The sequence below is a fragment of the Sipha flava genome, unplaced genomic scaffold, assembly GCF_003268045.1.
Source record: "Sipha flava isolate LNK unplaced genomic scaffold, YSA_version1 105_pilon_pilon, whole genome shotgun sequence".
Lineage (NCBI taxonomy): Eukaryota > Metazoa > Arthropoda > Insecta > Hemiptera > Aphididae > Sipha > Sipha flava.
Genome location: NW_020271719.1, coordinates 484,507 through 498,513, shown reverse-complemented (window position 1 = coordinate 498,513; position 14,007 = coordinate 484,507). Strand labels below are relative to the sequence as shown.

General features: G+C 23.5%; 2 protein-coding genes across 2 annotated transcripts; both read left to right on the top strand.

Annotated features, from left to right (window-relative positions):
* The first annotated feature begins 3,007 nt into the window (after nt 1-3,007).
* On the top strand, nt 3,008-6,302 carry LOC112684441 (39S ribosomal protein L13, mitochondrial). Its single transcript, XM_025555979.1, has 4 exons — nt 3,008-3,315; nt 3,448-3,571; nt 4,695-4,849; nt 5,954-6,302. The coding sequence occupies exons 1-4, from the start codon at nt 3,292-3,294 to the stop codon at nt 6,188-6,190; spliced, it is 540 nt and encodes a 179-aa protein (XP_025411764.1). The 5' UTR covers nt 3,008-3,291; the 3' UTR covers nt 6,191-6,302.
* A 1,399-nt stretch (nt 6,303-7,701) lies between these two features.
* Nucleotides 7,702-13,289, top strand: LOC112684551 (T-complex protein 1 subunit eta). The gene is made up of 7 exons (XM_025556126.1): nt 7,702-7,829; nt 9,542-9,961; nt 10,050-10,241; nt 10,814-10,978; nt 12,212-12,345; nt 12,412-12,716; nt 12,803-13,289. The coding sequence occupies exons 1-7, from the start codon at nt 7,827-7,829 to the stop codon at nt 13,204-13,206; spliced, it is 1,623 nt and encodes a 540-aa protein (XP_025411911.1). The 5' UTR covers nt 7,702-7,826; the 3' UTR covers nt 13,207-13,289.
* The last annotated feature ends 718 nt before the right edge of the window (nt 13,290-14,007 follow it).

Here is a 14,007-nt window from a genome sequence, read left to right as displayed (position 1 = left end):
ATTATTATTATTATTATTATTATTATTATTATTATTATTATTATTATTATTAATTATTATTAATTTTTTTACGCATTAACAATTTGTTATTGGAATATAATGCTAATGATTTCAAATTGGTTACCATAATTTAAGGAGTTTTCATATATAATTTAAGGAAATGTAAAAAATAAAATTCACTGTACAAAATATAGGAATAAAAAAAAATTGTTTTTTATTTAAAAATTTTTGTTATTTATTTTTCAAAAATTCTAACTTTTTTTTATCTCGATTTTTTTATCATTATTATTATTATTATTATTTATTTATTTATTTATTTATAGTAAATAAGCTGTAGACTTTAAAATTTACTTAAATATAGGCATGTTGTTGATATAATTTATACAGCCAAATGTTAAATTAAGTGGAATGAAATTAATACATGTTTATTGTGATTAAACAAGTAATTTTAAATTTGACAGTATTATTTGGTAAAATGTTTTATGTACTTATATAGGAAATTGTTTCATATAAGTTTTGGTTTTTAACATATTAAATATTTAATAATATGTAAAATGCTTGTAAAAATAAAAATAAAAAAATAATAATAATAATAAATAAAAACATATATATTATAAATATATGTCTATGTATACATACATATATATATATATAATTCATATAAGAAATCGAAATATTAATCCCAAACACTAGTGTACATAAAGTATTCTACTGTTAAATGTGTTTTGCTCAACTAATTTCTAACAACAGTCAATATTGATATATATTTATATGTGTATACATATATAAATATATACATATACACATACATATGTACTTATATGTGTATATATGACATATATATTTATATATACATGTATATATGTATATTATTTATATATATATATACAACCTAAATATTAGGAGTATTTTAAGATTTTTTTTTTTTTTTGATTTTTTGTGTGAATATTATTTTAAGTTTTTAGACTCACTAAACTCTCATTGTATATGAATCCCCTCCCTGTAATATTAAAGTATACATACAAGTAAGAAAGAAAAGAAGAAAAATAATTTGTTCTTTGGCTGTGATCTCTGCATTAAGGTTCACTGTTATAATTTGATTGTATTATAGTTTTTTTTTTTTTTTTTTTAATGTAACCAAGTGTATAAGATATGTATTTAAAATTTATTTCTATTAGTTATTATTATTGAATAATAAAAAAATAATGATAATAAAGAGAACACTCACTGTTTAGAAAAATAAATATTGTTTTTAGTTTTGTTTTGTTATGACTTACTTAGTCTCATTATCAAATATTTAAACCTCAAATTTTCTAATGTTTAGTAGTTTCTCTAAAACCAAATCTCTTATGAACAATATTACTGTTGTTTTTTTTTTTAATTTGCAATATTATATTTAAAAATTGTTAGATGAAAAATATTACAAATTTATACTGCTAACTTGTTTGTATATAATGGTATATAACTTATAAATAAAATACATTGTTGTTTCCCGTTAACAAATATGAACATGAGTTTTAAATGGTTTTGATTACTTTGTTGTATGAATATTTTAAAAGTAACTTAGAAGAACAATATTATATCTTCAGAATGAAACTGATGAAATTATTTAATAAAGAATGCACACCTACCTTTTTTTGTTTCCGTTCTACAAACATACAACATGCGAAATCTGTATTTAGTAAAACAAATTCTATGTTGTCAGTTTAAATATTTAAGTTATCTGACTAATTATAAAACTTAAATGGAATCAAATGAACTGAGTATTTATGTCAGTTTTTACAATACTTAAAAAGAAACTCACTGGGAAATTAAAATATCATAAAAACCAATGTACAAATGTAATTTATATTATTTCCTTTAGATTTCCACTTTTAAAAACTTTTAGAAAGAAGTTAAAATTAATTTAATTATAAATAATCTTGGCTAAAAAATATATTTTTTATTTAAAATATAATTACCAATTTTAAATGTCAAATTAACACTTGATGGGTTGACTTATTTTCCTCTTAAAATTAAAATATTAAAATATGTGAGTATGATTTAAATATGTATCATATTGCAGCTGCTCTAGTTAATAGCTCTAACATAGTATCCTATAAAAAGTGATTTTTGATTAGCCATTATACTTTTGATCCAATTAATTTGAAAATAACAAGTTATTTGTATCATGGTGTTGGTGCCTAGCACTAGGCTGGGTCTGTCACTTGCAGATAACGGTATTTAAATATGCCCGTTTGGCATGGGAATGATAGATTGAATTCATATGGTGAACTCACAAACTTTAAGGTAGAAAACATACACATTCACAAATACATTATCCGTGTTTCAAAGTTAAGAAAAGATAATGAGATGATGAGTTTAATTTTGAACATTTCATTATTTGGAAAAATGAATAAAGATTTGAAAGACTATTTAAAACATCGCTGTATAAATTAAATTATAAAAAACAAAAAATATTATAAATACACCTACCCTCTGTTCATGTTTGAGTTTTTTTTTATAATTATACATTTTAAATTGTTAAAATATTCAGAGCATTCAATATGTCACTATATGAAAAAAGTATAATATCTATAGAAAATTTACCATTGAGTTTGAAGATTACATATATAGTTTGAAGTTGGGGAATGGTAAAAAAGTGATAGAAAGTGGGAGAAAAACTTGATTTAATGGTCTAGTTAAAGCTCTAAATAATTTGCTGAAATTATATTCTTTTATTCATAATCAATATTAAATTATCAAAATCGCGATTGTAAGAGATATGGAAGTGCCCGAATGTAAAGTGTCATTGCTCTGGATACAATTGCATTACGTCAAAATATTATGGTGGCAGGATGACGTAATACTCTTTGAACAATAAGCCCAGATACTTATTAATTCTTCTTAACAACTTAACGGACCATGAAGTTCCATCGCTGCGACCATTATCTCATTCCATCGGCTCTTATCATTTGCATCTTTTATTTTTTATTTTTTCACGGATCGTATTTAGATATTTTCCTACTACATCCTTCCACCTTGTTCGGGGTCTTCCTAAAGATCTTAAAAAGGCCCGTAAAAATCGTGCAAAGGCAACTAAATATGCACAACTGCGATTATCTTCTTATCAAATATTAATGGTGGTGGGAGTTATGTTCATAGATAATTTTAGAAATGTCAACAATCATCAAACATTAAATTATGAACATTTATTAGCAAAGTCAATTTACTCTGTATTGGTAATTTTTATTTTTATACCAATTTGTGAGTCAGTGGCTTAGGATCCATAGGTATCGTAAAAGAATTAAAATGTCACAGTTTGGAAGGGTAAAGGTGAGCATTACTTTTGTACAGTATCCGAAACCACATTATGCTTTTTGTTCCTTGTAGAATCACATGTTGAAATGTTATTAAATAACTGTTTTATAAAGTTCATGGTTTTTAAACTATTTTATATTTTTATAGCAATGGAACACATTTGCGCGTTGTTGGCATCTGTTCGACGCGACTTGGCAAAATCCTTTACAGTGTTCTCCATTGATTGAAAAGTATTTAAAAGGACTGCACAAACCGATTTATCATCCATTTGGTTAGTATTTTTAATTCAAATACATCATATGATATGTTTATGAATGAACATTGCTCGGAAAATAAACATATTTACTTTATTATTATTATATCAAATATTGAAACATTACGCCCTTCTATGTAATGATATTTTATGTTATGTACCAAATTAAAATTAAATTTGCTTTATTTTGTATTACATACAAAAAGTGTGGTATTAACATTTAGGAATTATGAAAATTAAATTTTTTGAAACTATTGTCTAGTTATATGATATTTTTAAAATCTTAACATAAATTAATATTTCTATTATTATTATTGATTTAAGAAAATAAGTATTTCTACAATTTATGTAGATTTTTGTTTTTATTTTCCATCATTTTACAATGTAATTTTTTTATTAAATTTTACAAATTTACTTATTTATTGATTAGTTGGTTTTATTGTGATTAATATCATAAAAGTTAATTATATATAGTTCATTGAATTCATCTTACTCATATTATAACAACTAATGGAAATTATATAAATTTATTTTAAATAATTTAATTACTTAATGCATTTCTTTTCTGCTTGCTTTTAATATTAGTTTTTTATACAATCAATTAATTTTAAAAATGTTGACTCTAATACATGATAGAAAATTTACTTGCTATGATTCTAAATAAGCAATCTACCAACTTTTCATGTTCTACCATAAAATGTGATAAAATATCAATAAATCTACTGATATTTGAAAATATTTTAACTACTTAAATTTGATGAACATTAACATTTGTTTATAATTAGCATAGTTATTAAGATAGTACGTTTAATATTACCATTAATAAATCATAATCCTAACTTCAAATATTAATTATATTTTCCCAACAAACTATTATTCATAAATATTTTAGAATTATGCTTTACAAAACGTATCTTAAAAATATAATTAGATAATTTGACAAATATTACACTATAATTTAATTTGTATCTATGTATTCAGTATATCAATTATCAATTTTGAAAAAAAATTAAGATTTACATATAATAGTGATTTACATTATATATATTACTAAACACATAATTTATATTTATTTATAAATCAAATACAATTTGAAATCAATCATTTGTTATAGCGACTTATTTATTTTATTTTATTTCAGTCGATTGTGGTGATCATGTTGTAATTATGAACAGTAAGCAAATTGCATTTCCTGGTGAAGAATGGCGTCGTCGTGTTTATTTTCACCACACTGGATATTCAGGTGGAGCATCATGGACTCCAGCTTGGGAGTTACATGAAAAAGATCCAACTATGGTACATAATTAAAAATATTTTGTTATTAATATTAATATTTTAAGACTTCGGTAAAAAAGAAGTTAAAACTTATTAAATACCAAGTTATTAAATGGGAATTAAAAATATAAAAATAATTCAATTACATATTTTTTTCAAATTATTTTAATCAAATTTATTATACTATTTATTTATTTACATATTTTAGTAAAAAAAAATAATAAAAAAGTACCAACCTAATGTTTTTTTTTATTCTATATTAAAGTTGAAAGATTAAAAAATATTAATACGCTTAAAATGCCCTTAAATGGTTTAAAATATTCAATAAAAGTTAGGAAAACATAATATATGAATTTTTAGCGAAAAAAGAAAAACCAATAATTTAAAAAAATTTCTTTTAAACCATTAGATTATGTAATTAATTTCTCTTGAGTCAGATTTCTAATATTTATTATACAAATGCATAGTCATGATACTTAGTATTACCTTTATAACTTAAATAGACTTTTTAATTTTTGTTTGTTGTAAAATAATGTCTTACCTATTTATTTTATGAATCCATTTCTATTAATATTGGTCTTTAAAATTAATAATTTCTAAATTATTTATTGATGTGTACATTGATTGGAATGATAAGTTTTTTTGGAAAAGAAAAATACTTTTTACTGTAAATTATTTATTAATCTATACATTTTAAGACTACTTCCTTTTAATTATTATAGTTACTTTTTTATTCAAAATTAATTGCTTTATACAGAAACAGCTTGTAGAAACCCTGGTAGAAACATTTTGAGTTGGGTGGTTGGGGGGGGGGGTCAGTAACTCAGTGCTCAGTAGTTACATAGTTACATAGTAAAATTTAAATATTTAAGCAGAGTTACAATATAAATTGAGTGAAGCCAGAACAATTTTTTTTGGGTAGGTTAGGTTTGAAATTAATCTGCCCCGATAAGATGTAAATGTTTAAACCATCTTTACCTATACCCTGATTTATAATGTATATTATAAATAAATAATATCAAATTATACTGCTATGATTTACAAATTATTTCAGGCTTAAGAAATTATTTTATTATTAGTGAATTTCTTTACTATTATTAATATTTTTCATTCTTATTTTTTTAGATATTCAGAAAAGCTGTTTATCATTACATGAAAGGTAACTTATTTAGAAGAGTAGTTATGGAACGTTTACATATTTACCCAGATTCTAATGTACCAGAAGAGATTATGGAAAATATTACAAACCAAATACAGCCATTACGACCTATACCCAAAACACTGGATTCTTATAGTAATGAAGAAATAGAAAAATATCCAAAAATTATTGACTATCCCCAAGACTATCTGCTGTCAAAATAAAAAATATATGTATATTATTATTTTCAATTAGACTGTAATTAGTGTACACTATACAATGTGAAGACATGATTTAAAAATGTTTGTTTATTGAATATTGCATTTTTTAAATTAATTTGTTTTTTTTTTCATATTGAAGAAATAAATTATATGTTATAAAATTATACTATGTAAGAATTAATACTTACAACAATCATTGTTACAAGTATAAATTCTTATAAATAATTTTTCTTCATTTAATTTAGTATTTTTATTTAATAAAAAAAAAAAAAAAAAATGAAGTAAACAGTTAAACATTGATTATTTGTCAATTTCTGTAATTAGTTTCACATTTTCATGTTATTGTTTTATAGAATAATTTAGAACATTGTCAAAAAAAAAAAAATTTAGTATCCTTATAAAATAAAAACTTTTTTAAATTTTTTATTCTTCATTATTGTAATATATGGACTGTAATAACCATCTGCAACAAAATCATAAAACTGAATAAATATTCCGTTTAAGACAAATGTCCTGCAAATTTAAGATCTGTTTAAGGCAAGTGTCACTATAATATTAAAATTGATGTATAATAATTATCTTAAAAAAGGCATTTTATCATGAAAATGTCCTTGAAAAAATGACAAATACATTTTTTTGAAATATATTCTTTTATCAGACTAATAAATACTAATAAATTGTTAGATCATTTATAATTTTATTGAAAAAAAAACTGAAAATTTAAAATGTTAACTTGTAACTATCTGCGATAGTATTGATTGAGAAGCATATTTTAAGTAGCAAATATTTTTTTATTTACTCATTTAATTGTATCAATACACCAAGTATTTTTACATTATCATTTAAATTTACAATTTACAATTAATACGTTTAAACATAAGTTGACAATAGAATTAAAAGTATAAGGAATATAATTATTTTTATAGTGTATATACTTTGTTTCTTTGAATTTCTTGTAACTAAAATGTAATAAATAGTATAACTAAATACTAACTAATAGAAACTAAATCATTTCAATTTATTTGCACGCCATAGGTTCACCATGCTATAAGACTTAAAATGCAATCAGGATTTAAAATGAATATAGCAATAATACTCCCCCACTTATGTGAAATTATTTATTGACTGTCAATATTAAAAAAATATTCGATGGAAGTATAAATTAATAAGTGTGAAAATTAAATATTTCAAATGAATTAGTAACGAATAATTTGTTTTTTATTAAATAGTATTCAATATTAATTGATAATTTGATAAAGACAGTGCAAGCTGAAAGAATGTGAGCGATGAGTGACCGTGAACATTCAGTTTTGAAGTATTATTTTCGATGAAATGGTAAAATAAAAAAATAAAACATAAAATTTATCTGTCTAGCATAATTATCACGTTTTAATTTTGATAAATATTATGATATGATAACAGGGCAATCATATTGTTCTGTGGTTTAAATGTATACGGTAAATAATATGCCCGATATACAATCTCCGTGCTGCTCGTGCTACTATTGTAGGTTAGTGAAAAACTGTAAATAAAATTATTCAACCAGAGAAATATACTATAGAATCAAATATCCTTTTCAACTTCTAATTGTTAATAATTAACTTTTGTAAACGTTAAAAGTTTTTGACAAGCCTTTAAGATGGTAAGTGTTCGTGAAAGCCTTACGTTTATTTGTTTATAATACATATAATATTTCATAATTAACATTGCGCACATTATACACAGTGTTGTCTTTTATCGGCCGTCTTATTAAGTTCTTCTCACCACATGAGTACAAAACAAGGGATCTCTTTATAAGCAGTCGATACTTTTACGCTAATCCCTCATTAAAATATTCCCGTTGAAAAAATATATTACAATATAGTCATTCCTGTAAAATAAATTCCTTTTTTTTTTCAATATTAATTTATGCATCTCACAATACTCATATAATTAATTTGTGAAATAGATACTTCTTTCTTTGTGTTTCACATGATTTTATTTTTCATATATTTCATGAATTATTCAAGTGTAAAAACTTAAATAGTTTCTACTTTAAAATAACTTTTAAATAATCCAGAATAAATATTCTAAAATTACTTTAGATTTGATTTGATTGTACAGATGTAACATTATTATTTAAGGTACTTTTGGATCTTAAATGAATTTGAATTTATAATTTATAATTTATTGAATTGTTATAGTTTCCTTGAAATGTAACAGATTTATTGGCTTGCATAATATTGAAACATAAAATGTTTGGATAATATATTGAAAATGCAAAAATAACATTTTAAATTTCAATAGAATGTAAAATAACCCTTAACTTATACTGTTAAATCAATAATAAGCTTTGCATTTTTCTTGGTAAATGTAGAATATTCAATTATTCACTATATAGTGTTAAAAATAATGTGTTTAATTTTAAAAATTTTACCCTTATCACATACTATATCTTCTATATATACAAAAATAATTGTATGTCTTTTATGTCTTCTTAAATCGTTTATCTGATTGCGATGTAACTGGGAAATGATTGGACGCATGCCTGAGAACATTTTTGAGTTATTACGACCATACAAATGTATGGATTAAATTTTGAAAATTTATGCTTCTCACATGGACAGCTGTATATAGTCTGTTCACATCTCAGAAAATCTGATTAATTTGTGTATACATCAAAACAAAAAATATTGTATATGAATATGAATTTGCATTTCAAATAATAGCATTTAATCAAACAATTGAATTGTTAGTATACTTCCCTATAAAACAAATAAAAATGCATAATCTACAATAAATTAAATATTGTTGTAACAATATTAATACTCCTTTAAATTTAGTGCATGGTACAGTAATACAGGACGGATATGGCTATCTTTAATATTTACCTCTTTCAATACATTACATAATAATAAAATATTTTAACTATTATTTTGAGTGATTTACACTTACTAAAGCCAATATCAGGTAATTAAACTGGTTTTATATAAAAATTTGGCTATTATTATGTTAGACTAAGGGTATATTGTCATGCATGGACATATTTTTGATTTTAAAAAAATGATTACCAAAAATATTATACTCTTTTTATAATGAACAGAATAAATACAGAGTTATATAAGAGTTCAAGTATTAACTAAACTAACATTTTCTACTTGATCAGTTTTACTGTACTTGCTCTTAGTGTTACATGTAAAAAATATTGATTAAAAAGTTATTTTATATTTATAACTCTGTTTCTAAGTCATGAATACTTAATATTTATTGATGATCATGGTACAACACAATTTTTAGATATCTTATAATAAGACAGTCAATCATGTATTTGGTAATACCATAAAAATATATAATATAATTATTTTGTTTTTATAGCGTCCTCCAATTTTATTGCTTAAAGAAGGAACTGAAGATAGTCAAGGCAAATCTCAACTGTTATCTAACATCACTGCTTGTCAAGCAGTTGTTGAAGCTGTTCGAACAACTTTAGGCCCACGTGGAATGGATAAGTTAATAGTTGATAGTCGCGGTACTGCAACTATTTCAAATGATGGTGCAACAATCATGAAAATATCTGACATTATTCATCCAGCAGCAAAAACTCTTGTTGATATTGCTAAGTCACAAGATGCTGAAGTTGGTGATGGTACCACTAGTGTAGTTTTACTAGCAGGAGAATTCTTGAAACAGGTTAAACCTTATGTTGAAGAAGGAGTTCATCCCAGAATTATTATTAAAGCATTACGTAAAGCTTTAAAAATTGCACAAGACAGAATTGATCAAATTGCTTTTAAAGTAATATACTAATTATGAACATAAATAATGAAATATGAATTTATTATGTCTGATAAAATTTGTATTAACCTTATTAATTTTTTTTTAGATGAAATTTAATAATGATGAAGAATATCGAACTTTTCTTCAAAAGTGTGCAGCTACTGCACTTAATTCAAAGCTTATTCATCAAGAAAAAGAATTTTTTTCTAAAATTGCTGTTGATGCAGTATTATTATTAGATGAATTATTGCCATTAAATATGATTGGTATTAAAAAAGTTCAAGGTGGTGGATTGCAGGTATATACACACACACATACATACATACATACATATATATACATTAATTTAACATTTAAAATTATTTATTTTTACAAATTTGATGTTTTATTTTTATAGCCCTAATTGTTAATTATTACAAAATCATTAAAATGTTGAATTTGAAAATAATTTGGACTTCATATAAAATTTAGAATATTTTTTCTTAAAAATGTAAATTCTACGTAAATCCCACATTACTATTTTGTTCCATGTAATTATAACTTTTAATCATAGATTTTATATTATCCTACTAGATATATATATTTTAATATATAAATTATTAAATAAATCCTTTAAAATATTAGCCACTTGATGTTTGATTAGCAATATTTAGTAATTTTTTTATTACTAGTTACTATTTAAATAATTTTTTTATCAATTGAACCAACTGAAGGTTTAACTCTTGTTTAATATAGTTATTATTAATTTGAAAATTATTTTAACTTTTAGATGTGTTAATTGTTAAATATTTTAAATATTATATTATAAAAATTATATATTTTAATATATTTTTTGGTTTTCAAATTATTTAATTTTTATTATGTTAACAGGATTCACAACTTATTACTGGTGTATCATTTAAAAAAACATTTTCATATGCTGGATTTGAAATGCAGCCTAAACATTATAAATCTCCTAAAATTGCATTGCTTAATATTGAGCTTGAATTGAAGGCTGAACGTTCAAATGCTGAAGTCAGAGTTAACACAGTTGAGGTATAATTATTGAATATTATTATGTTTTACTAAAAAAAATTATAATAATAACTATATTTCCTCCACTCCATATTTAATACTTAATCTGAAACTGCTATAAAAATTGTAATCTTTTTTATTTTGAATGCTGGATTAATAATATAAAATATTTGTAATCATTGAGCTATCATAGTTTTATACTAAAAGCTATTAATAAAAATAAAACTATATTTTAATTTTTTTTTAATTACATTGTAGTAAGTTTGAACAAATTACATAATTTGTGAGTTAGAAAATAATATCTTATTCTACAAATATTACTAGATGCAATTTTTTCAATTTATAAACCAATACCTCTATGAAGAAAATTGAATTGTTGTCATTTTTTTTTTTTTAGAAAGTTAAATTAAATTAAAAATTTTTCTCAACAACAAATTTTATTAATAGTCAATTCTATTTTTTTTTTTTTAAATCAACATATTTTTATATTTACAACAAAGTTAGGTTAGTCAAATACAAATAGTGAGTACAAAAATTAGAGGTATTAATAATTATGTGATTAGAGTTATTGTAGTTTATAAACTACAAAGTATTTTGTCTAATTTTTTTTACAGTGTCTACTATTATTATATTATTTAAAATATTTCTTGTTCTTGACAGCTTATTGGACCATGTAGTCCCCTCTGCTGCCACCACTATTCCATTACATCAATCCCTGTCATTCGCATCCTCTATTTGTATATTTTCATAGATCATTATTAAATATTTTTTTACTATGACCTTTCATCTGAATCGAGTATAGAGTCTTCCTATAGGTCTTTTCCTCATAATTCTTCCTTCCATAACTCGTTTTATAATTTTTCCATCTAAACTCTAAATATTTCCAGCCCATTTTATCCTCTTACCTCTGCTATATGATCTATACAAATTTTGTTAGTCATTATTCTATTTTATTTTGTACGTTCCTGTTTCCATATTGTAAACGGGGCCAAATATTTTTCTAAATACTTTTCTTTCTGTTATACTTAATTTAGAATAGCTCACGAGGCACTCATATGTCAACACGGGTCTTAAGTAATTTGTGTATAAAATTACCTTCCATTATCTTAATAATTTGAATAGTTTTAGTGAACTGTAATAGTATCTGTTTGCATTAGCTACTCATCTTTTATTTCTTAATCTATTTTTGTTTTAAAATATATTTTATTTTCTATATTATTCTATTTATTTTATTATTTATGTACATGATTACAGGAGTTCCAAAAAGTAGTTGATACTGAATGGAATATTTTGTATGAGAAACTTGAACACATTTACAAAAGTGGAGCTCAAGTTGTCCTGTCTAAACTACCGATTGGTGATGTTGCCACTCAATATTTTGCTGACAGGTATGTAAAGTATAATAACTTCTGTATAAATAGTACCTAACAAGTCTTAACATTTTTTTAATTTAGAGACATGTTCTGTGCTGGCCGTGTTGTTGATGAAGATTTAAAGCGAACAATGAAAGCATGTGGTGGTGTTATTGTGGCTACAACATATGATTTAAATGATTCTGTACTCGGTAAATGTGAATCATTTGAAGAAAAACAAATTGGAGGGGATAGATTCAACGTGTTTTCCGGATGTCCTAATGCTAAAGCTTGTACCATAATTTTGCGTGGTGGTGGTGAACATTTACTAGATGAAACTGAACGTTCATTACATGATGCTATTATGATTGTTCGAAGAACTGTTAAAAATGACTCCATTGTAGCTGGTAAATATATTCAAATATATTTAGTTGATTATTTTTTTAATATTTTATTAATACAAATTTATAATAATTTACCCATTTTTTTCCAGGTGGTGGTGCTATTGAAATGGAATTAAGTAAAGTACTACGTGATTATTCTAGATCAATAGCTGGTAAAGAACAACTGATTGTAGCTGCGATTGCTAAATCCTTGGAAATCATCCCTAGGCAATTGTGCGATAACGCTGGTTTTGATGCAACAAATATATTGAACAAATTACGTCAAAAACATGCTCAAGGTGGTGAAGCATTTGGTGTTGATATTAATCGGGAACATGTAGTCGATAATTTTGAAAATTGTGTTTGGGAACCTGTGATTATTAAGAAGAATGCTTTAGCAGCTGCTATTGAAGCTGCTTGTCTTATACTGTCAGTTGATCAAACAATTAAAAATCCCAAGTCTGGTGGTGGTGAAGAACAACAACCTGGACGTGGACGTGGAAGACCTATGTAATGGTTTTAATTGTATTCAAGAGTTATATTCATAATGTTTATTAATACTTTTTGTATAAGTTTTTTATATTTTATATGCTTATACACAAAAAACTAATTTTCCTCCGTGCTTGTTTAATAAACAAATAACTTTCTTTTTATATTAAACTTACACAAACATTCACTTATAATAGTGTTAAGTTCTAAAAAATAATAATTATTAATTTTATTACATATTTGTTCTGTGATTTTATTTTACACCCTTATAACTCATGTTATTTTCAATTGTTCATGAAAGAAACTAAAACTCATTACTTTTTAAACTTATAAGGTTATGGTATTTTATAACTACAATATACTTATATTATGATAATATTTGAAAATTGAGTTATATAACTATTTATATTTGTAACTTAATTTTAAATAAAAAATGTAAGCAAATATTTCAAGATAAACTTAATGAGTTTGACTAAAAAAAAAGGACTATTTAAGTAATTTTCATATTTCTAATATTTTAAGTTTATTTTAAATTTTTATTTTTTATTGATTAAAAGTAACAATAGAACTTGTAGGAGTTTTGGATATTATTTTATTAGTAAATATCATTGCATTGCTTTCTGTTGTCTTTAATGATTTATATGGAATTTGAATACTCAAGGTGTAAAATTAATTTTAAAAATGTAACTAAAATGCAAGATTCTTTCTATGTTGATATTTATTGGATGGGTGTACCGAAGGATTAAACAATAAAACTGTTTTGATTGGTTCAGAATACTTACGACTAACACGCCTAATAGTCGGCAGCTATAGTTTAATAAAGAAG

Bases quoted from the DNA above. Each gene is read 5' to 3' on its own strand.
- LOC112684441 (XM_025555979.1), top strand. From the start codon at position 3,292: ATGTCACAGTTTGGAAGGGTAAAG. The intron at 3,572-4,694 runs GTTAGTATTTTT...ATTTTATTTCAG, and splicing joins ACCGATTTATCATCCATTTG to TCGATTGTGGTGATCATGTT. The intron at 4,850-5,953 runs GTACATAATTAA...TTATTTTTTTAG, and splicing joins ATGAAAAAGATCCAACTATG to ATATTCAGAAAAGCTGTTTA.
- LOC112684551 (XM_025556126.1), top strand. The intron at 9,962-10,049 runs GTAATATACTAA...ATTTTTTTTTAG, and splicing joins TTGATCAAATTGCTTTTAAA to ATGAAATTTAATAATGATGA. The intron at 10,242-10,813 runs GTATATACACAC...TTATGTTAACAG, and splicing joins TTCAAGGTGGTGGATTGCAG to GATTCACAACTTATTACTGG.